The sequence below is a fragment of the Dermacentor andersoni genome, chromosome 10 (assembly GCF_023375885.2).
Source record: "Dermacentor andersoni chromosome 10, qqDerAnde1_hic_scaffold, whole genome shotgun sequence".
Lineage (NCBI taxonomy): Eukaryota > Metazoa > Arthropoda > Arachnida > Ixodida > Ixodidae > Dermacentor > Dermacentor andersoni.
In genome coordinates this window covers 101,963,481-101,987,842 of record NC_092823.1, presented here as the reverse complement: position 1 = coordinate 101,987,842, position 24,362 = coordinate 101,963,481, and the positions used below count along the sequence as shown (strand labels likewise).

Below are 24,362 nucleotides of genomic sequence, written 5' to 3'. Positions count from 1 at the left end.
TGTGGAAATCTACATCACTGGAAGAGCTTCTTGCTCACCACATGGCTTTTCTGATGAGGAGGCTGTTCACAACTGCTAGTCCAGCTGTTGCCGTAGTCACTTAGCAAAAGCGACGACCCTATCCAACAGGCGACCAGCCTTCGGTAGCCACAGCACCTCAAGCAAAACACCAGCCCTGTAGCTTACAAAATATCGGTCGCGTGTGCCATTTTGAGGCTCATTGCGAGTTTGTTGGGTGTCTATCTTCTGTATCAGTACGAGGATGCAGGTGTATAGAGAGCTACGGAGACCGCATAACCAGAATGTCTTCAGGCCGTATCGAGAGGCTGCTTTGGAATGCCAGATAAACACCTCGCCATACGTTTTCAGTCAAATGATACCTACATATAAAGCTTACATCTCGGAGTGATACCATTCTTAAAATCATGTTGCGTGCTTTAACGCGTTTTCCAATCTATATTCGTAACACAATTTTAGTTGTCTACATCGAGCTGCCCTGGGTTAATCATTCCTGCCAGCTTCTGCACCTTCGTTTTTAGTCGCAGACGAAGCCAAAATACAGTCCTGGTCAGATCAAAAAGTCAGTTGAAGACACACGCGCATGATCTTTTACTTCTTTGACCTTTCGATTTGTTTCTGTCCGAGGTCCTGCCTGGTGGTTTTTGATCTAGTGGCGTATGCGTTGTAGAAGCTAGCTGGTGCTTCGTTGCCTCGCTTCGAGGAAAACGCCACCGGAGACTGAAAAATATCCGTATTGCAAAACTAGTTTACCCTCAATTGCTCACTTACATGGCATTCAGACCATTTTTCGCGTTCACAACATTTCAAAGGACCTTGCAAGGCGTAAATTTAAGTTGACCACTTATACGCTCGTAATAGGGGATGGAATTAACGTCTATAAAGGGCTGATGCGTCAGACCATAAAAATAAGACAAATGTTTAACGGAGTCTTTTTATAGAAAGCAACATTTCCCTGTCGCAAAGCGATATGAAAAACATAAGAAAAGTAGCGATTGAGCTCTCGAAGGTTTTTAATTAAGATGAATGCTAGTGTCATAGTAAATTAAATGAATTTAATTCTACGACACTCCTCTAGAACGTGCGCGCTTTCTTTTAGGAATTTATTATAACACTGAGATAAGCCCAATACTGGCAGAAGGACAAGATTGTTAGACAGGCGTATGTGTATAACTTCTGTAATACGTTATACCGCCGAACAAAAATACATTTGTAATGAATGATAAATCTGATTTCGTTCTTACCCAGGACAGTACGTATGCAGCACTGTTGTCTACAACAGTAATGAACTTCCAAACTTTTAGGAAGGCACAATAGTATCAAACGAGGCACTGGTATTGCACATAACGTCTTTTCATCTATCACTGCAGCAGGAGCTGTTCTTCGGCGCAAGTTCCGCATGCCGGAGAACATGAAAGATTTCCAGGTTTTTTTTTTCCTACTTTGAAACAACAGGTAAGACGCATTAAACCTCCACCAATTTCACACACCTCAATTTATTTTGAACACGAAAAATTGTTTTCTACCTCAACGTGCATATTTCCGTGCAATTATTTCTCTCACGCATCCCATAAAGAAGAACGTGCGCTTTACTAAGCTGACAAATTCTTAAGCGGAAAATCAAACGCGTTTATTTGTTGTGTCAGCACTCCCTTCGAAAGCAATACAGGCTTCAATTCCTTTCAGGCGACGTTCCTTACTCCATAAATAGTGCGTTTCACTTACAGGTAAGGAATGCCAAGATGGAATATCATGTGACTGTTTACACCTTTCAGGGCCATGCACGAGTATAACTCTGTTACAATTATTTTTTTAAATAAGTGACAACAACGAGTCTGTCTCGCCCATGTGTTTGGGCTCTCTCTGTGTGTGCCAGCGGCGGGCCTAGCAGATTCAACCCATTTCGACGTTCTGTCGAGTTCCCTCTTTGGCCGCTAGAGGGCCAAAGTTGTTGGTCTACGTTCGTCTGGTAAACACATTAAGAATAGCGGTAGCCAATTGTGTACTGCCGCGCCCGTCATGAAAGCGCAGCTGTCACTTAATCCAGTGGTCATGCTCGAAGGATGATTTCCTTCTGCATGAAATTACTAAGAGTGATGGCAGTGTTTTTAGTGCTATAGATACATTCTATGACTTGATTGCCGCCGACTACGACGGTATTTATGATACAGAATGACAGTGAAAGAAGTTAGATGGAGGGAAGCTTCCGCCAAAGCCTCCTCGTTCTATATTTCGTGTATTTGCAGACATTATAGGACATTTGCTGCCCCTATGTAAAATATAAATTGTATCCGCAAAGAAATAAGATGTTATGCAGATCTACAATAAAAGATGTCATGCTCTGAACATACTTTCGGATTTATTGCGGCCACTTAGAGGGTGTAAAAAACCGCATATCATTAGCTTCAGCCACGAAGCTGTGAATAACTGATCGAATACAGGTAAAAACGTAGATGAGAGTCCACTCTTCCAGCCTGTTTTATGGTGCGGGGAGCTATACACGAACACCATGAATGCCGCGAAGATCATTAAATAATGAAATACGAGGCCATGGCAGTTTTGTGCGGTTGAAAATAAATAATGCGACTAATAAATTTATTAGTACCAATTTTCGTTTCGACATTAATAATTCGCAGGGGTGATAGCACAAGTAAAGAATACTGAAGACGAATCAAGAACATTTTAAATTGCTGAAGGAGGAAGAGGAGGAAGAAGAAAACCAAGGCAGGAACGTAAAGCCATGCACGTGTCCGGCTTGCTACCCTACGTAGGGGCAACGAGGCTGAAGGATGAAACGAAAGTAAATCGAGGGTAGGAAGAAGGCACTGGAAGCAAAAACAGGTACGGCTGTCCACCAGGCCTACAATAGGTCAATGAGACCAGTCGATTTCACAAACTGTAACAATGCCCGCTTCGCCTTCCAAGTGTGCGGCGCGTGGGGCGATGGTTCAAGGATCTTAGTCTCTGAAAATTCTTTGTGATCTTGTCGGTTCAACAAACTCCGAAGAATAGCGCGTTCGATGTTAAGGCGATGACAAAATGACGTGTTCTATCGTCTCTTCACAGCTGCAGGAGTCAGAGATGGGTGTGTCTGACATTCCAACAAGGAATGAGTCGGTTTTCATAAAAGCCACCGCTATCCATATGCACCACAGTAAAGTTGCATCATGGCGGGAGAAGTGGGATGGAATTTGCAGCTGCAACGAAGGGCAAAGTCTACAGCTATGACAGTTCGAGACACTGGAGGTGCTCCACGAAGTTTACGTTCTCGTGTGACCAAACAAAGACCTCTCGCCACTTCTGCTCTTCACAAAGGTGTGGGAACTGTCTGGGTTTTCTTGTGGGCTGAGTGGGCGGCATCACCAACAAGGTTATTCTGAAGGGCTGCTTTGCAATCGCAAGAACGAACTACGCACGCACATTCCAGGTGGTGCTTGCACTATGTAATTAACATCATCACGTAGGGCAAGTTCAACGGCCATAGGCGTTGTCATGTGGTACACTTGGAACTTGATTGTGACTTCTAAGGCCGGCATGAGCGTTCGACAGAGACCGATATAATGGTGTAAATGTGTGCTCGTTGTCCATGCTCCTCGTTCAGAATGAACAGCGTTATCTGTCGTAGGGTCAGTTGAATGACGGGACTTCGTAATTCCAGGAATCTTGAGGCGTACTTGCGACTGCCATAGCGCCTTCAGGTTTTCCTATATTCACAACGTTATCCGGCTTTGGTATCAAAAGAGTAGGCACAGCGTTCGCATATAGCAGCTTATCGAACAGTGCTTAACGTAGGACGAAATAAAGTCGACAAACACGTCGCTGACTAACAAGCAGTGTTTATTGCATTTGAAAGGCAATACATACACTAACGAGGATCTGCGCAGGCAACAAACGACAAAAATAATCTCAGGTCACTGTTGTCGGCAGGTAGTTGTGCGTTGTCTGTAGTCATTACTTCGACCTGTCTGAAGGGCTGTGCGATTGCCTTCTAAGAATGGCCCAACCAGCCCCCAGTTGAGCACTCTTGCAGTTAATTTCCTATATAGGCTATCTTTGGGGTCTCTAAGAAGCTTTCTATGCGAACTATGCAAATGCTAGATGCTCCCGTTACAATGTATGTCGATTAGGATAAGCCCATGATTGACGTATGTTACACCTGCAGGACCTATGTAATCTCCGCGTACTCCTGTTGTTTTGCTGTTGTCTCCCATGTGTGCTAAAGCTTCTTGATTTGAAATATTTAGCAATTCCATTTGCCTATGCATTGCGATTTTTTTCCATAACAGCTCGCGTTATCATTAAGAAAAGTTGAGTTCACTTCGCGTGAGCTATAGCTATCGCCACCTGTCCTTCAATGGTATGGCAATCGTGCTCAACAAACGCTCTAACTTCCACCACGTAATCTTTTCTTGCCGACGCAGGCAGCAAGAATATACTTTCTTTCACATCCGATGTCGTCTTCCGGCTTTGGCAAGCTGGTTTTGAACTGGAAACAGAAACAGCTGAAGCATCGTTCAGGGGGCACAAAACCACTAAATATCCGGTTACCGGTGCACCACCCGCATCACTGGGAGGTTTCCATGTTACCAAAGCCTTTGCTGAGGTGTCACTTGCTGCGAGAACATCTAGTGTCACATGCGCAGGTGCGCTGCTGGGCAGTGGATTTGTGGTTCCTTCGCCAGTAGTTTGCACTATAACAGAGCGGTCTTGACGGGCTTCAGTCAAGGAAACCACATAAACGGTGTATGCCGTGTAGGGTTCAAGATCGGTGATGACAACCTCCCGTCCGTGCTCCTCTGGGGCAAATGAGACGTCTCTGGCTTTGACTTCACTGGCGAGGGTGTCCCGCTTTGGTCTCCAGGAGACGGTATATTCCTCCGGTGTCCTTGCATCGATGCTACGCCGTAGCCATCTAACCTCAAGGGCGCTGGCATTAAGGGCTTTCACTGAGACTTCAGGCGTGTAGTCCCTTGTGTCTGTTGTGGCGAGGTGGTGGGAAAAAGCCAGATAAAAAAAAGTGGCAAGCTCATGCAAATTCTTCATCTAGTAATGCCTATGAATATATATATTGTGTAATCACCCCTCACACAATACTCCTACTGGGGCCTGTGAGGTTTCTGAATAATAATAATAATAAATAATAATAATATGTTTTCCGGGAACAGATATGTGGGAAAGTGAAGACAGTGTTAATGATATTGTCAGTGCGACGATGACTGCGTCGGAATTTGTTGATCGTGCTATAAGGAATCATATTCTTTGCAAAGGAAAAAAAGCTAGCTATTTTGCCTTATACTAGAATGAGTAGCTATAGCATTGATCATACCATAACACCAGCAGATATCCGTGAGAACGTTAACATTCTGTACATACTTTTCCAAATTGTATTTTACGTGGTATCAGAGATATTCTCCGCAGTTAAAGGCCTTCGTAGTTGCCACAAACGAAGCGAAATTAAAGTCTAGTAGAATGAAGTCGTAGTGCATTACCAAGAAGCCTGATAACGTTTTTGTCATTTCTGTATGACTGCTCCTTAAGAGTGCCCTCGTGGCTCGTTCCAGAAGTTCTCGCACTCTACGAGCTCTTAGTGGGGCTTAGTCAGCGCGTAGAATTTGAAAAAGGTGGTAGAGTGCCTTGGTTATTTGCGTTCTGTCCGCAAATCGTACTAAAATATTGTTAGTTCACGTTACTCGAGATATTGTCACATGCACTCAAAGATGGATCAATACACAACGAATACGTTCGCTTGCGTTTAATTTGAATGCTCTTCCGCCTTCAAATCTGATCATTTGTCAGAGATCTTTTAGCGGTAGGATACTCACTTTCTTACTTTTGCGTGAACGGATCTTATTTTATGCATTTAGATGCCACATGAATACTTTTTCAACAAACAACTAATTCTGATGTGGTTAGATCATTTTTATCCGTAATTTGATGTACAGTACTTAAAGTATCGATTATTCAGGGATAGGTGAAATGAAAACAAATTAAATCAGAAAGGTAGTTCACTGAACAAAATTTTACGCCTATATCGCTAAATATTCTTCTGAGCTGCCAGCATGCGAATGTCAGTCTTGAGAACACATGGTTTCGTTCTTTACAAATGCAGACCACTTACCGATTGGGAGAGTCTTGAACTCGATGGTGGTGTTGCCTGCACAGTGCCGCCGCTGTCTTCCGACGAGGCACGTAGCAACGTCCGCAGAATAGTTCGTGCTCGGCTCCAAGCCGTCGAATGTCAGCTCCGTCAGATTGGTTGTCCTTTCCATCTCAGACTTCGTTGAAGCGCTGGAGATATTGACGTAGTAGAGAATTTCGTAGTCATTAACTCCCGCCGGCTCACTCCAGTGGAGTGTCACGCGTGTAGCGTTGAGGTCGGCGCGAAGCTTGTGTCGTAGATCAGGCACAGGAGGCGCTGGAGTGTCGAAATATTCAACAGCTGGTTCTCCTTCGTCAGTCGTGTTGTCGCCTCGGCTTACTATAGCTCTTACTTCAACTCGGTAATCAGCGAGGCTGCTTATTCCGGTGAAGACTGCTTTCTCTACGCCTGCGGATATTTCTTTGCGTTCGCAGTTCGGATGTTCTTGATCTGGGTTTACGACATTTACCAAGCACAGTTTCACAACATACTGGCGCACGGGCGAGTTCTCAAGCCGCACTGGAAAGCCCTCCCACGTGACAGTCACCTCAGAAGAGTTAGTATTGTACTCGACGTGTAAACCGTTCGGTTTCACGTAAGGGTCTGGCTGCGTACTCGCCGATATCTGCTCAGAGTCTGTTCTGTCCATCTCATTGCCTTGGTATATTCTTGAGACGTTTACGTGGTAGGTACTGTTAGCTTCTAAATTATCAATGACGAACCTCGTCGAATCTGCCGGCAAGGACTCGTTGTGCACCGACGCTTCTTCTGTAATTGCTTCCTGCTCTTTCCACCAAGTAAGCCGGTAGCTCTCGAAGGGTGTTGCATTTGTCAACGGCAAGGGCCATGTGATGACAAGAGCAGAGCTGTTGATGGCTTTGATGTGCAGGTGAATTGGTTCCTTGGGGACATCTGAAATGAATAATTAAATGGTCAGAGAGCAAGAACAAAAATGATTCCACAATGGTAGTGGTAATAATTGATACCTAAAATGAATAATAAAGTGCTATAAGTTCCGATAAACATCCTCCCACCTAAATTCTAGTTGAAAGTCCTTGTACCCTAGTTCACTTTCAGATCCTCGCACAAGCTTGGGTAGCGCGGTGCAGTAGCCCACTGTAGTCCACAGACCCTTCAGGGGTCCTCAACACAAATTCGATAAGCCCATGGGAATGGCAAGTTTTCGTAACACCGACAAGCAGAGCCGTTCGAAACACGGAGTCAATCGTGGGGTGAGGCATTGGCTATAGGTTGTATTATCAGCTGAGGCTCCATCTTCATCGGTACTAAACATGTAAACTTGGTGATACGAAAAATTGCAACTTTTATTGCGAAAGGAATTATGTGAATACTCTAAACGAAATTGTTGCCGTTGCCGCCAGTGTATTGTTCTGCATATAGTCAACTATATAAATTTTATATCTTTATATATGCCCTCTATACATGGGAGTAGCTGTGCTATTCTACCGCCGTAGTTGTTCAGGACATGTCCTATGCTCTTGACCACGGACCGATAATTTTTCAGTAGGTGAAACAGCACTCGCTGCGGCGTCCCAATGAAGTCACGGTGGAGGCCACGGCACCCATTCGCCCTCTGTCGGTCTAAGTTAGCTCGCGGAGCACTACAGGATGCCACCGCGCGGTCACCGTAGAGGCTCCCTAGTTCAAGGCAACCTGGGACCATCCGCCACTACAAAAGTTCGGGAGTAATTTCGAAACTTTGAAACAGTGACACAAACAAGTCTGCGGACTCGTGACAAAAGTGCGGGACAGCATTATGCCCCACCTCATCTTGCTCAGCGTCGCATGCAGCGCGCTTACTGGTATCTCGACCCACTAAAGTATCCGCCTTAGCATTCTTGATGTTTTTCACGTTGCATTCAATTGATTTCCGTTTTTTTTCGCGAGCAGAATACAAGTAGCTGGGACAGTCCGAAAATAATGACGGCATGACGTTTAGCAGCAAAAGAGGCCATTTCGGTTCTCTAGGACTTCGTCATCCTTCACTGTCACTCCGAGAAATCCATCTCGCGAACTTGGTCGCGATGCGTCAGCTCTCGATCTTTCCTCGGTATTGCACGAGCCCACACTTGCGATTGTACCTTGCTATGAACCCTCATGTTAATTACGTTTTCTTCGAAAGTTATGTAGCCTCTGTAGCAGTTAAGCACGAGACATTTTCGCCACGTTCTCAAATGGCAAGGATGAATAGCACTCGCCTTTGTATAAACGTGGAACGCGCGCGAACATGTCTGAGAAACTGGCGCCGCCGGCTCAATGCGGAAGCCATCGAGAACAAGAGAGACAGAAACCCTACAAACCACGAAGAAAATCACGTCAGTTGCTTTAGCGGAGCAACTCATACCCTAAATGATCCTCACGTTGCTTCACAAGGTCACCAACACACGCATGCATACACGAACGTACACCGAATGTGAGCGTGTGCATTGGTGGGGCCAAAAGACATTGTCTGCTCAGGCATACTGTTGTTAGCTCGTTTTAAAGACAACGCGGCGTCTAACTTGAGCAGTACTAAGCAAATACTGTTACTTAAATGTCAGTCACTTCTGTTTCTTTAATGACTGAAACCTCGGAAGAATGACAACATATAGGACAATATTGCAATTTTTGTGCGTCAGCTACATAGGATAGCATGTAAAAGATGGGAACACGCCTGCAGCGTCATCTGTCGTGCGGCGACGAAAACGGCATTTCCTCCTCACCACACCGTAACGCTATCGCTAGCTATTACGCCATCGGCACACGTTGTCGCAGCCGGATTCCCCTCCCAAAATGCTTCTTTCTTCGTGTTCTTTACAAAATTAGTCCTCAGAATTTTTGAGAACAGCTGCTCACAAAAATCTGATTGTACATTTTAGTCACAGCGAATGCTTCTTACCTTTAATCTTCTAAAGGTGTTAAGATGTGCAACAAGTTAGTGCTTACTATTTGAATGTGATGCAATTTTAATGACACCGCTCAGTAAAGGCACCGCAGTGGCACCTTGGCGACGGCATCATGCCATACACGGCGTGGTCAAGGTTTTAAGGGTGCCAGAAGTTTTGATGCGCCTGCGCATGCTCGCACCTGCGTATATTAGGACACTGTCCAAGCAGTTCAAGCACGGCGCTCACCCTTGCTGTCACTGTCACTGTTTCGTCGTTCTGGCGAAACTGCGAACTTTTTTTACCCCCCGACTATAAAGTAAGGGTTACAAGGTTGCGTGTAATAGGTTAGGTTATATACACGGGGCCATTGTTGGACTAGGAGCGAATTAAATCATATGCGTCGTGTAAACGTTTTTAAGCTAGCGTATCAGTGAAACAGAAGGAATTCTTTCATGGTATTCAATCTCATCACGCAACCCGTCGGTAATTAGGAACTCCGTAGCGATGGGGCAATAAATCACGATACATGAGCGTATATGCGTTTAGCGGGACCGAAATTTGCAGCCGAGGGCGGGTGCTCGGAGGCAGAAGGCCTTATCCACTGAGCAATGTGGCGACTCCCAACTCCAATGATTACTAGTGAAACGTAGATAAGGGATAAAGGAAGTGATTGAATCTCTAGGCTTGGATGTAATACTAACGCAAGACAGTGTAAATTTCCGTACACTCGCAGATAATCTAGTTCTGAAGCAGAGAGCAAGTTGGGTGATCACGAGAACTTGTAGCATAATTCCAAAACTTCCTAGCGAAGGATGAATACAAGCCCTGCACTCATTGTGTCATCGCGAACAGATTGCCTTCAAAAAACATTATTAAAGAAACAAGAAAGGACCCAGATTTCAGTCAGAGTGCTGCGTGAATATGCAAGGCAGTCAGGGGAGGAGAAATGATCTCTACTTCTACGATTCCTTCATGCAATGGGAGTATACGAAAGCTTATAGAGCATTACATGCTTGATAACTTTTTGTATATATATAAAAGTGGGAAGAATGTTCGCTACAAGAATTTCAGACTATAGGACGCTATAAATACGGAACGGGCTTATTTCTTAACTTGGAATGAGCTTCGAGCTCATTTGGTGTATCCAGCTATAACTTCGAGCTGTAGAAATGTAGAAAAAAAACGTATAGAGATTGATAATAAAGCAAATTACTGATTAACTTGAGCTGCATATGCCTATAATTATTTTTATCTCAATGTTGGAACTCACCTTTCGAAGCCGTCTTGAATAAAGTGGCACTGGAATTTCCACACTTTCTTCGAGCCCCACTCACGAGGCATACGGTGATGGAAACAGTGTAATCTGTAGAAGTCTCAAGATTTTGGAGGGTCGTTTCTGAAGTGTTCAGTTCTCCTTTAAAGAGAATAAGTCCAGAAGCTTCTTCTGTCAGCACAACTTCGTAAACCACATCATAATCTGTAAGTGCCGGAGGGGGCATCCAGGATATGTTGACGGTTGTTCCTTCAAATGCTTTTGACAAAACTGGACTTTCAATTGCTGGTATTGGTGGCGGACTTGTCTCTGCAACAATCCTCACTATGTTTCCTTTGATCACCCGGCCATTGCTGGTCGCATACGCCGTTATCTCGACCACATACTCACTGAAGCTTCTGAGCCCCGAGACCTCAATTAGGAGCGACGACTCAGACGTATTGAACGTCTGACAGCCGCCTGTTTTTTTCAGTATTTCTTCACGAGGACAGATTGACACAATGTATCCTTCAATTGAAGGGCCAGAAGAGATGTTCGGTGCGTTCCAGTTGACTATGAGTGAAGATGTGTTGCCAGAGGAGCTGGATTGGTAGGCCACTTCCGTCGGTTTTGGCAGCGGCTTTGGGTCAGTGACCGCTTCGCTCTTAGCGACAACTGTTTCCCATTGTGAGGTTCCATCGATAAAAACTTTTGCAACCTCGATATTGTAAATCTCGAAAGAACCTAGATCAGTGATGACGAAGCTGGTTGTGTTAATGGGCAGAAACACTGTGTTTCTTTTTCCAGGCAGCGTGTCATTCGGAAAGCGTTTGGGCGTTGACCAAGAAATCCTAACTCCGGCCAGAGAAGTTTCCATTTGCGCTTGGTGGCTCAGAATTATTGCAACGGCCGAACTGTTGACCGTCTCAATCTTCACTAGCTGCTCGTCCTGTACTGTAAAAGCAAAAGGAAGCAAAGAAAACAAAAAATTACAACGAAGGCAGCAGATTCTGACGTTTGTGCCATAGAGACCAACAATCACAGTACTCGAAATTAAATATATTCAGGCTTTTTTGATGCGCTCAAGTTGGCCGTAATTGTTTGGTCCAAAAACATATGACGTCAAATTTGACGACTAGAAATGTCGCCTTTGTAGTGCCTAAATAACTGCCTTAGAAACACAAGCCACATCAGCTAAAATTTAAAATATGAACAACTGATTGACGTAGTTGTTATGCAGAAACCCGCAGAACTGCTACTAATTAACTCATGGTCATTAGTAAATGAACATGGGAGCCGTAGAGACTGCTTATATATGCGTGCACTTGGAGAGGTGATCATCAAATAATTTCCAGAATGCTCCACGATTATGAGGCTTTATTGCATTTCAGGGAGATAAATCCGTGGTCATCAGCCATTCCCGCCTGTCATAATGATCAATAAATTTAAAGGGACGCTCTAAGGAATTCACGAAAAACAAGAACTATTTGGCGCTCCTGGAGCTCTTGTTCTAGCATAAAAATACGAATTTAATTTTTTTTCCGTATCCACAGCAAGTACCCCGATTGTGACCTGCTTATCATTCTTGACTTACCAACGCCAGATGGCTGGACGCTAGCTGCATTCGGTTTTCCACAGTGCTTCACACCACCTCTTACAATGCATGCCTCCACGTGTATTGTATACTCCTCTTCGTTGAGTTGCGGGAAAATTACTTCTGTGCTAGTGACCTCTTTTTCAAAAACTTGGTCGCCTGTGCTTTTCCGAATAGCCTTGACTGTGTAAACAGCGCTCCATCTTGAAGCCGATAGGTCAACTCCAGTCCATGATATCCGCAAACTATCGTTACCAACCGCTTCAAATTTGAGGCCTTCAACCTTGAGCTGGGGCGTGGGATCTATGGTGACGAACGTTTCTTTCGGGTTTCCGATGATCACAACACCTTGGTGTATGGCGTAGGCACTTACGAACACCGTGTACGCTTCAAACTTGTTCAAGCCTTCAAGCACTGCGACGAAAGTTGTGGATGTCGTGTTGTGCCTCTTGCAAACAACACCATGCTGCGACTTGCTGGATGTGACAATGGGACATACGTCGACATAGTAACCTTCTATTGAAGGTCCTGTCAGGTGGGTTGGTGGTTGCCAGGCGATGTTTACGCGCGTCAAGTTGTCAAGGCCGCCGGAAATGTCGAAGGTCACTCTGACAGGTGGCGCAAATGCTTTTGGTGCTGTTTTACTTCTCGAGATGAGAGATACGTTCTTGATCATGGTGCCTTCTACGTAGAAAACGACTATTTCGACATCGTAGTTCTTGTAGGCTTCGAGGCCGCTGATGATAAATGTGCTTTCGTTCCAGTTTGCAACATGAATTCCGGTGTGCCCATTCTCAGCGGACGCAGATGTATCGTTTGCGATGGAAGGCCACCACAAAATGCGGTATTCAGTGACGTCCACTCCGTGAGAAAGCTCTGGCATCTGCCATGTAACCTTCAGAGCCGTCGAGTTCACAGCAACGACAGTGAAGTCTGTTGGCCGGGGCGTGATATCTGAAACAATACAATTTTGTAGCAGTTACAATTCTTTTTTCAGTGATGCTCATCTTTGTTTAGGCACTAGAAGGCGTAAAGCAACCACTTGTGTGAGTGGACGTGTTATACAGTTGCTTAGGAGGTCTGCGTGAAACTACCATTAATGTTGAGTGCTCAGTGTGACAATGTCCTTGAGTTCCAGAGCGCCAAGCCTACAGCAGTAGCATTGTAAACCGGAGCGGGGACTGATCTTTTCGCCCAGTTACTTACTCAAGGACTGAAGTTGCTTTTTTTTGGAGCTTTTGTTCGGTGATTAGTACATATTGCTTAACTTTTTACTGACAAGGAGCACAAAACGAAATCATGTGCTTATCATTTATTTCTGATGTTCTTGTTCGCGAACAATCACCTTATATGTGCTAATGGTTTGAGACTTCAGCTAATACGGCACCTACAAATCTGGTTGAGTCCTGCGCAATAATTCAGGAACACCGGCTATAGTGGTCATGGTGGAACAGTGGTCTGCTGCTGGACACGAAGTCATGGTTCCATGTGCCGACCACTAGGATCGCATTATTTGATAATGCATCAAGAACCGATTTATTATTGAAGTTAATGTGCAGGTTAATTAGTGCCACGTGACCAAAATTAGAGACTTGCTCTTACTGTGGCGTCTACCATAGGCTAAAACGTTCATCTGGTACATTAGACTCGATCACTTCATTGTTTCCTAATTTTATTTTACAAAACTAACTTAAGAAAATCGTCTCCAGAAGCTCGAAGATCAAGCTTTGCTCATTGAAGTGCAAAGGTCAATGTCGGCTTGGGCGTGGTTAAAGTTTCTTTGAGTGAAAAAAGTTTCGTTCTTGGAAACCTGTTGCACAGCAGTCGATAGAGAGTGTAACAGCACTCGCACTCAGAGTTCGAGATTGTTCCTTCTTTCCTCCTTTATTGTTTCCTCGCCCTTTATACCTGCTTTCATAACCCTAGAACTGAATAGCGACTCTTGATACATTGTGGTTAACCTCCGTGTTATAGTAATAATTTCTGTCCCTATTTGCCTCATTAAAAGCTTCATTCAAACTCCTTATTACTATCATGAAATAACATTATCTATTGCAGTTTGTGTGGACAATTTGTACCAAGTAAGAAAAAACAATTTTAAAACAGATAATAATAAGGTGGGACTCGCAATTTTTCTCACGCCCACACAAGTCTGTTCGAAATTTATATTGCGAATTCTTGCCGCAGCTGTTGCCATGTGCAACCAAACGCAATGACGAAAGTTTTGCGTAGATTTTCGCAAAAATAATTTTAAATTGATCGGTGCAAAACAGAGACACTGGCCCTTGAAATAGTGACTTATGCTAGCAGCCTTGAGATGGCCGCTCACGATATCAACGCCCGAATATATGCATGAGTGACGACGTTTTACCTATGGGTCTTCAAAAAACGTTTGTGTAACTTTTTTTCCAATGGGGGCTTATCCTTAACCAACGTACTCCTTTAAATATTTAGCGAGCAGCGCGATATTCAGAAAACAATCCTTTCTTTTCACTGAGAGCTTGGCAACGCGTAAAGTTTACACTTAGTTGCAGCTGAAAACTTGAGGTGGTCGCAACAGGCTCTCTTCTTTCGGGTGCTTGCCTGTTAAACCGTCACAATCGTTGTCACTGAAAACCATTGGCAGCAGCGTGAGCTGAAGATGTCGAACGTGCCTGGCCCGTATTACATCCAGTATAGTGCATATAAAAATGAACTTTCTAATAGTGAAATGTTCTGTGTCAAGAAAGGATCAAATATATATAAAGAAAGAAAAGAAACACGGCCCTGGGGGAAACGACGACCGGGTTTTCCTATTTGAAGTAAACGCGTCAATTTCGCTGCATGGGTGGGGTGAATGTGCAGCAGCTGCTTGGAAGCATTTCTGATTTGATTGGCGTTGACGGAAGTTACGTTCAGGTTCTTTTGTCTGCAAGACTGCTCTCCTGAAAACATTCTGTTATCAGCGTTCTGTTTATAAACACACCGTAAAAGAGAACCGCGACAAGATATACTTCTTGAGAGCCGCTTAACAAGTGTCACTGCACTCAAATTCTTAGTTGGTGCTCAAGTGAACTCTTTAGTTCCTTCGGATAGTACATCAGTACAGGTTGTTTTGTCTTCTATTGGGACAAGAGAAAGAAAATTAAGGTTCACGGTAAAGCAATTGCTATAGTTTATGACCAGTGTAATATTCCGCTCTGTCATCCTTAAACACAATGGCAAGAAATGAGGAAATGTGAAAGTTGATAATACCGCGTATTCCAGAAATTTAGATTCCGTCTCAGAAGTGAAGCACATTCGCTTTGCTAAAACTTCACTGGAGTAATAATATATTTGCTCTATATTGGGCTGGGCAGAACGCGATATGCCATTACGATTAGAAATAAATACACCATGAAATATGGAAATGAAAAATCGCCATTCGCGATATAGCAGCACTAAGCCATAGTATGGAAGTCCCTTTCCATCAGTTCTGGGTTTGATCCCCGAAAGAAGAACACATTTTTCTTCAACTGCCAAGCTTCTTTCTGAGAAATTTGCATGTGGTTCTCTGTTGACTTCGTGCCACTCCGAGGTGCATGACGTTTTTTCGCTTTCATTCCTCATAAAACTTTCGTCAACTCGCGAATTTCTGGAGAACAGATTTGTGATAAATACTGTATTTGTCACGTAAGATAGACTAACCTTCTTTCGGTGTCCGGAACCTCGCCTCGCTCACATCGCCGCACTTGCGAACGTGACCCCTCACGTCGCAGGCCTTCACCCGCGCCGTGTAGTTGGTGCGAAGCTTCAGACCTGTGAAAGTTGCTTGAAGGGAGCTCACGACGGTGCCTTCGATTTCCTCTCCGGTTTCTGTGGAAATCAGCCTAACCTCGTACGTTGCGTTGCTGGATGCGACATCGACTCCCAAGCTCGACTTCCAGCTCACCACTGCCACACCATTGGCCGAGCTGTTCACTTCGACGTCAGACACGACAAGAAGAAATCTGGCGTCAGCAGTGACGCGCACTTCCGCAGCTTCACCTTTGACTACGGTGTTTCCGAACCTCGCGTACGTTCTGATCTGAACTACGTACTCAACGAACGGGTTCATATTGGCCACCTCGAAGATATATTCAGTGGTGACAGGGTTGGCCGTGAAGACGACTGAAGGCTTGCCTTCTTCGATGCGTTGGACGAAGACTTCATACCTTTCCAGTTCAGCGCCTTTTGCCGATGAGTGCGGCGGGTTCCATGTTATGTTAATGGCAAAATGTGTTGCGTTTATTTTCTGAATGGTAAAGTTAGCATCCTCCGGTTTCGAATATGTGTCAGGAGCGGTTGAAGCTTCAACTCGGGCTGCAGCGCCTTTCAAGGTGGAGTTCTCTCCGTTAACTCGGCGTATTTCGATCACATAGGTGGCCGCCGATTTCAACTCGGTTATGATGTGCGAAAAAACGGCACCTTCCAGAAAGACGGTTCTTTTATGTATTTGAGCTGAGTCGTCGCTCTCGTTCTGTGTAGCGTTGTTTAACCACCACGCAACGTCGTACCCCAGTAGCGGTCCATTGGGGTGTAAAGGTTCTTCCCACGTTACGTGTATGGCTGTGCTGTTCGTACTAGTCCGGACCGTTGTTGGCTTGCTCGATCCTGCAACATAAGGAGCAAGAATAAATGATAAAATAGGTTTTATACAGCTGGCAGTGTAAGATAGCCTCTATTAAAACTCTGCAGTTATATATGATGTTCGCGATATTGTGAACTTTACTTCGGCTTCGTCATCGGCTTGCTTTATGCGAATATATAAGCAATTCATGCGTATCTTTTTTCAGTACATTCCCGCATTCACATAATGCGATATATTGAGATACATATTGAATCCAAGGTGCATAGTAGCATATACTGCACGTATGATCACAAATATGTAATGGTATTAAGCGATCTTTTACAATAATATATCATGCGATTTCTATTGATTGATAACCAACTTACTCTAATGAAAGATCTTATGTTGCGAAAACCTAAAAATAGTTACCCAGCAGACAGATATTCATAACACGTGCTACCATGTAATCCTGAGGCACACAATGATCATCAGTGTGTGTTAACTCGCAAAAAAGCAGAAGTTGGGCAATTCACATTCGAAAGCATTTGCTCACCTTTAAAATCAATGGTGACCACTGTGCTGTCTCGGGGAGCCTTGTATTATCTATTATCGGGAAAGTTAACATGCACTGAAGATTGCTTGGTTAAGTTTGGGCCGTCGTAACTACCAGCTTGCAATGCATGCAGCAGCTGCGTCTTCCTGCACCTGAAGTGCAGGGTGTGATGTTACTTCCCTATCTGCAAAGATTCTTCAGCTGTTTTTGCATTGGGTGAAGGCGAAACTCTCAGCAGTATTGGTTTCTTCTGCTGACAGGTTTCTTGCCGTCCGTCAAAGTTTCGCCATCTGATTATTCAGCATATAAGCGTGAGTGCTAGGGGAGGAGGGGAGGAAGCTGTTGGAATAATGAAAGCTGGAAGCGACTTCTGGCCCAGCTGATGCAAGGCATTGAAAATGTACATCAAAGTCTCAGTAGTGACAGAATTATAATAAGCAAATAATCTTGCGCTGCACTGGGTATCCTTTCGTCTTGCATTGCATCATCGTTCATACTTGGCTGCAGCAAAGAAACACAATACACCTAATGGTACAACAGTATGAAGTTTATTTTTCTGTTAATGGTTCGGGCCGTAGGCTCATGAAGACGCATACGTAGCATGTATAAAAATATATAGATTTGAACATAGACTTGGTATCTTCGTCTGCTTAGGCAATGAATAGTGTTCTCGTGCATTTGTCTCTGTCCACTCGTATTAGTAGTGTTTAAGAGATATTTCATTAGAGAAACACGCTTGCAATTTTTTGTAGGGACAGCGAAATGTCGCCCGAGACAATTAGACGTATTAAACGTTTATGTAAGAAAAAAGTTTCAGAGAATTCGCTATCAGGTATGTTTTTGAACACAAACTCGCATGCACTCCAATAAATGCATCCCAACGACAACATGACATGAGAAGGTTCTGCGCTTGGCAGTGAGTGCAATTTTTCTCAGCTCGTTGATATCTACCTACGTCGCTATGCGGCTCTACCAGACATGTTGCATTAACAAATGTTACAACATTCAGTGTTGAACTTGACGTCACTTTACGACCAAGATTGCGTATCTCCTCCTGTAAATTACTGTTGGCAACGTGCTCAACATGAAATAATCTAGGCCATTATGTGCGAAGGCATACTACTGGCACGATCTGCTCACTCTGTAGGATTAGAATGCTTGAGGAAATATACGCATATAATTTATGTGCATCTACGCAACGTTCCCACAATATATATTTTTTTCTCGCACGAAGCTCTATCTTTCTGGATTGGGCGATTTTAGTTGACTATACGTATTATATAGTTGCTCTTTTGCTTTAACACAGGTCCGAAGCTATATGGCAAAGATGTGCAACCATGTACATTGTGCTTTCTTGGGAGTAAAATTGAATTCAGAATTAAATCCCCTGTAGCTCCCTTCTGTTTACACGATATAGACCCTTCTTTCAGAACGTTCTTGCTGTTCTTCTGTCGAGAAATATTAAGAAATCAGCGTTCCACTATTTCCTACGCAGTGGTTAAAATGGATTCGGGAAACAATGGCTATCAAATATTCCCAGCTATACTTCTTCGACTGCGGAATAAAACGCAATAATAACTAGACGGGAATTCGAGTGTTCTTCTATATATTGCAATGGTTCTAAATGCCATCTGCCTTCTCTGTGATCCCCGTTATTACGTGGCCAATGCAGTAGACGGCACACCAGTAGTCGACTGACCTGACGGCGACGTCCGAGCGTCAGCAGCCCTGGCGGTTCCACACTGGCGCTTCGATCCCCGCGCCACGCATGCCGAGACCTGAACGCTATAGCTTGTCCATGCTTGAAGCCCTGCGAACGCCGCTGTGGGATCGCTAACAAACACCTGGCTCACTTCCGCCCCGTTTAGGCTCACTAGAGTGACATTGTACAGTATTGATAGTTCATTGACTGAGGCCACCGGTTTCCACTCGACATATATGGATGTCGAGTTGACTGCTGTTGCGTTGATGTTTGTGACGGCAGGTATCTTCGGAGCAGCCGTGCTCGCGCTAGTGGTGGCTGATTCACCCACAACCACACGACCATGATTCAGTACGTAAGCGTTCACAGCGACAATGTAGTCCTCGAAGTTCGGCACCGCTTCTATCGCGTAGGACCGTTGCTCCGCTGTCGTGTTGGCGTCCCAGCAGGTAGATGCGTTCTCCACGCGGCACACGTGAATCTGATATCCTTCCACGGGCGGATTCACGGTGGCGTTCGGAGGAGACCAGCTGAAGGTAAGCTTGGACGTTGTGGCATTGATCTCCACCGCCACGACTGTGACGTCGGTGGGTGGCGGACATGGTTCGGGATCGGTGATACCTTCGGCGTGCGCCGCAGCCCCTTCCAACGTCGTGTTGCCGTCCACGTTCACTCTCGCGACTCGAACGGCATACGTGGTGTATGGGAGAAGGTTCGATATCCTCAGGGATGTCGCTTCGCCCGCGACAAAGTTACTCTGGCCAGTGGACAGGTCCTCCACGTCGTGTGTTGAAGCGCCTTCACTCTTCCACCAGCTGACGTTGTAGCCCTTAATTGGCCCATTCTTGTGACTTGGAGGCTGCCACGTGACTAAAAGAACTGTGCTGCTGATTGTTTTGACGGCCAGGCTTGTTGGCTCGCTTGGTTCTGCCGAAAAAGAAATGACAAGAATAGTGTATCCTTTAAGCAGTTTTAGATTCCATAACATCTTGTAAGTACATGTAGTTACCACTACTGCCCCACTCAGCACACAATATATGTATAAGGCATTTAGTAAGAAGAATAACTTATATGATAGCCCTTCACGGGCAAGGCATAAGGGGAGAGAACGCAAACAGTAGAATATAGAAGAATATGTATGCAAGAAAGCATTACGCAAGATATGACCGAACGTTCCATCATGGCCAAACTGTTTTTTTTTCGATATTCGATTTCTGTATACTGAATATGCCCACCAGCGGCGCTATCAACGTAGTGGCATCCTTCAAATAAATATGGTGCTGTACAGAAGAAGCACCCGCGTGCTTCTTTTGTTGGTGTTTATCGTTCTACGAATACTCAATATTTTTTAATAACCTCTAGGGCACATAAAAGTGATTACTGACAATAAATACGCACAAAACCGTACTCTTATAGCCTTATCTATTTCCAGTGTATTAGGCACGTATAGCTTAAGATAATGAATTATGGGTGCACAAATCAAGTTCTCGCTTTCCCAGCATTAGAAATACTAATAGCTATGTATATATACTCCATGATTATAGACCACTGAACACAAGAGCTTCCCTATACCTGCTTCATGAATCCCGCTTCAATCATCATGGCGCGTTAATTTTTTCTTTCCCTTTGTGGCCGCTAAGCATGCGATTCGACGCGAGAGTATTCTCCGTCCCTTTGTTGTTCCACGTCGAAACCAACTACGTCACAGAGACGTGTTTTCCGACACACGTGGCCGCTAAAAGAGCGCTTCTATGACAAAGAAACGGTCGTTCTCTTTCCCTTCGTGTTTTTTTCGTGCCTTCACTCTTGGTTTTGCGCTCACTCGCTCGCCTTGTGAAGGCATGGTTTCTGCTCGCTAACAAACGGTTTTCCCTGGCCATAGACAGTTCCGCTGTGAACAAATCACCGACTATTACGATACACACTAATGCGAAATTTGAGCGCAGCTCTATGCGTGTTTTCGCGATACATTGGCTGACGCGGGCAATCTCTCTCATGCAGCCCGTTGCAAACGGAGAGAAGCGTTGCGAAACAATTAACACTCAAACGCAACGATAGCGGCGAGCAGAGTCGGCAATCATGGAAAATCTGATCTGCGGGTCAAGCGCGTAGGCTTCGATACATGACTCGTCGATGATTCCAGAGTAATCGCAAGGGCTCACGTGGCTTTCAGATAGAAATACTACACAATTCATGTTGCGCATGCAAACCGATCACAATTACTATGGGCCACCTCGTAATCTCCTGCGGCACTCTGCTTTTCTCTTTGCCCTTTCGCCATGCTCTCCTTCTCCGCGTTCCACCTCATGCTTTCATTGTGGCCTCATCCTCAGCTTTCCTCCTCGCGTACTCTGCTTTAATCTCCCGCTGCGCTCTGCGTTCGCTTTCATCTTTCGCGGTGCTCCTTCGCTCGGTTACGCCGACGCACACTGACTGTCAACGCAGGAACGGACGCCTAGGAGCTGCGCTCTAAAACTGTGGTGGTAGTGAGTATCGGACCTATTAGCCCACGTTCAGAAACCGAGTGACGTACCCACTAGGCTAAACCAGTGCCTCCTAGATAGCAGGCATGTACGCTCCGCTTTATGATATCATGCTACTTGGGCGAAATCGCACTGCCAAGCCCGCCGTGTCGAAAACGGTGACGTCACAATCACCGCGGCTTACTCGGCCGCGTCCTCATTAGATTCTGTGCCAGTTGGCCAAGGTAGCATGACGTCACGGAACGAATGCTATCTAGAGGACTTTGGCCAAGCATCTCAGTGGTCTGACTTGCCCGCGACGGGTTCATAACTTGAAGGACAACTCAGCGGCGTTCAATTGGACATTAACGGTTTCGCATTCCCAACTCGTAAGAAGTGGTTAGTTGACCTGGGATTTTCTTTTTATATCTACTTCGGTATACAAATTCGGTGTTTATGCCAGCGGAATAACTTCCTATTTTTGTTAGGTATTGCTCTGAAAGGTTGCGTAAAAGAAACGACCTCCGTTCAGAATATCACAACTGTACTCACCACTTGGTGTCGTGGACACAGCAAGGGCAGCCACGTCCCCCTCAGCTGTCTTTCCGTCCGGAAGGCTGTTGAAGGCCCTGACTTGCACCTGGTACTTCGCATACGGTTCCAGGCCGTAGAATGAGTGGTTCGTTGTGTTCTTGTTGAGCGTCTTGTGGCGGCTGATGAGTCCAATGGCGGGGCATGTTCCAAGCTCAGGGCATATGCGCACGCGGAATCCGGCCAATGGACCAGCCGGATCAAGCGGCGCCTTCCAAGAGACGTCTACCGCCGTCGCCTTTGTTCTTACCACTTTGAGTTCGATGGGTCTGCTGGGATCTGCAAAGGTTACGTGGAACTTCCTGATCAACCACTAATCGTTCCAACAATAATCAAAACGGTACAGTTCTTAACGTGCAGTTATATCCCTACGATAACAAGGAGAGTCATTATTGGCGCTTATTTATTAGCGCACGAGAAAGACGGCTGCCGGCTGTCTCTAACGCGACACATCGTCACTGAATTATCTACCGCTGCCTCGTTGAAATTTAATAAATTTCTTATAACAGCAGGTAGGTTGGACATTTGCGCATGTTTCTAGACCAATTGTAAGTGACAAATTAGTAGCTCGCCTTTGCAATGTCGTCGTTACGAGGACATGTAAGCATGTCGGTACGCGCTATCCGCTAAATCACTTGTCTTTGTTTTGAAGGGTTCGACATTTATGCAAACATTCAAGCAAGCCCTCACCTGTAACATGAAATTCATTCTTTGCGTTGCGGAAGAAACATATGACGAAAGGAAAGTACTAGACGACAATAGCGCAATATTTAAGTACGCATCACTCCTTCCGTACAATTGTGCGTTTATTTCGTTACGAGCCGAAAGCATGACTACTAAATGGTACCATCTCACCCATTTCAATTATTCTGATACCTAAAAGCGGCGACCTGGACATTCTAATGAAAAACAATAAAGAGTTGTGCATTTTTGCATTCCTGGAAATTTCTAAACTTTGTATAAATATGTACAATTATTGGTCCGATGATGTAACCACCTCAATAGAATAATCTTATTTCAACTAATCAAGAGTGTTGACGAATGGAACAATGATATTATCACTAACAGCTGAATTTGGACTTTACCACTGCCCAAACCTCAATGTTTTTCTAATCGTTCCTCAGCGTGTTCTGTTAAGTATTTTTTAACAAGCATTGCGACTACACATGCCAGTACCTTTGCAATACTCCCTTAAACAAATATGGTCTAGTTAAACCTACAGCACATTGAGTGTAAAATTAAGCTACTGTTGCCCTTTACACTTATGCATTTCATTAGTGACTTGAGATTCCTTCCCGAAAATAAATATTACAGCCATTTTTCCCACTGAATATTTGCTCGACAAAGAAATAATCTGAGATCTAGTGGCAGAAGCTTACTTTAGAACGAAGGTAAACACACTGCCCTAAGAGCGCCGCAGTTATGGCTCTCCCAAGCTTTGTCATTGCTTCTACAGTATCCGGAGTGGAACGTTGGTCCGTTCCGGTGATGTCGCAGGCCCCTCATACGACTCTGAGTAGGCAAGCAGTCACCCTGTTGCCCCCCCCCTCCCCCCCCCCCATGGCACACACCTTGTGAACATAAGTCACGCCCAGCTTTGACAACAATGCTAAACATATAACGACCGAGCATAAAGACGACGAAGTCGGCGCTACCATTCGTTGCCACAACTTGTACGTTAACTACTCAAATTAGAACATACGAAGCCGCACCCACCCATACTCAAACAAGTAGGACCAGTGGATGAATTTTTTGTTTAGTCTGTGCAATTTCTTGAATGTTTCAGCAGATCACGAATTTTTTTTTTAAATTTTACTTACCACTTGGCCATGTCCTCACGCTGGTGCTTGATACAGCGCTGTTTAGCCAGGGTGACGAAAACTGCACGAGTGCTTTGATCATAAAGCGGTACTCGGTGTATGGAGCCAGCGGGGAGATTACCGCCTCCCGCACATTCCCAACGTCGAGGTTGAAGCAGTTCCTGTATCCTCCAGTGCACCAGAACAGCCGGAAGTGCGTAGGAGTGACGTCAAAACGCGGTGGCAGGTCCCACGTCAGCCTCATTGAAGTTGAACTCAGGGGAGTCGCTTTGAAGTTCTGTGGACCACTGGGAGCTGCGCAGAATGGAAGGTAAAATGATTATCCGCATCACACTGTTGGGAGGAGATACTGAAGATAATTACCAAGCTTGTCGCTTATTTTGTGTTTCAGTTTGTTTGTCCATACACTAAACTTGAAATATATTAGGCAACCAAACCTGTAGTACAAATAACAGGAAAAAGTGTTTAGAAATGCAAAGAGTTTGTGATGACGCAGGGCTTTCTTGCGTATACGATTTTCTACGCTACTGTATTGCTTTGCCAAAAAAATGTATTTGTGCACACCAAATCAAAATGTTGGAGCACGAAACCTCCAAATACGCTTTTCAGCAGCAATAGACTTTGAGAAATGGGCTGCAGGGGCCTTATTATACTTTGCAGGAGTGATTGATCAGCTTAATGTGTTTATACATAGCATGGAATAAAGTAGTATTTACGAAGTTTCATTGTCTGCAAGCATGTTTATATAGCGCAAGCGAGCCACTGAAATCACCAAC

General features: G+C 44.8%; 1 protein-coding gene across 2 annotated transcripts in view; it reads right to left on the bottom strand.

Moving 5' to 3' along the window:
• LOC126544544 (uncharacterized) overlaps positions 1–24,362 on the bottom strand; it is a 41,853-nt gene that overhangs the window by 5,744 nt on the left and 11,747 nt on the right. Inside the window, exons 6-13 of one of the 2 annotated variants that reach the window (XM_050191890.3) lie at positions 23,587–23,880; positions 21,728–22,045; positions 18,711–19,640; positions 15,558–16,502; positions 11,892–12,845; positions 10,316–11,251; positions 6,137–7,069; positions 3,839–4,994 (exon numbers count right to left, since the gene is read on the bottom strand). In XM_050191890.3, coding sequence (XP_050047847.1) covers positions 4,333–4,994; positions 6,137–7,069; positions 10,316–11,251; positions 11,892–12,845; positions 15,558–16,502; positions 18,711–19,640; positions 21,728–22,045; positions 23,587–23,880 — 5,972 coding nt within the window. In that variant the 3' untranslated portion in view covers positions 3,839–4,332. Of the gene's footprint in view, positions 1–3,838; positions 4,995–6,136; positions 7,070–10,315; positions 11,252–11,891; positions 12,846–15,557; positions 16,503–18,710; positions 19,641–21,727; positions 22,046–23,586; positions 23,881–24,362 lie in introns of those variants that run through there. The other variant, XM_050191889.3, reaches the window with a different exon arrangement.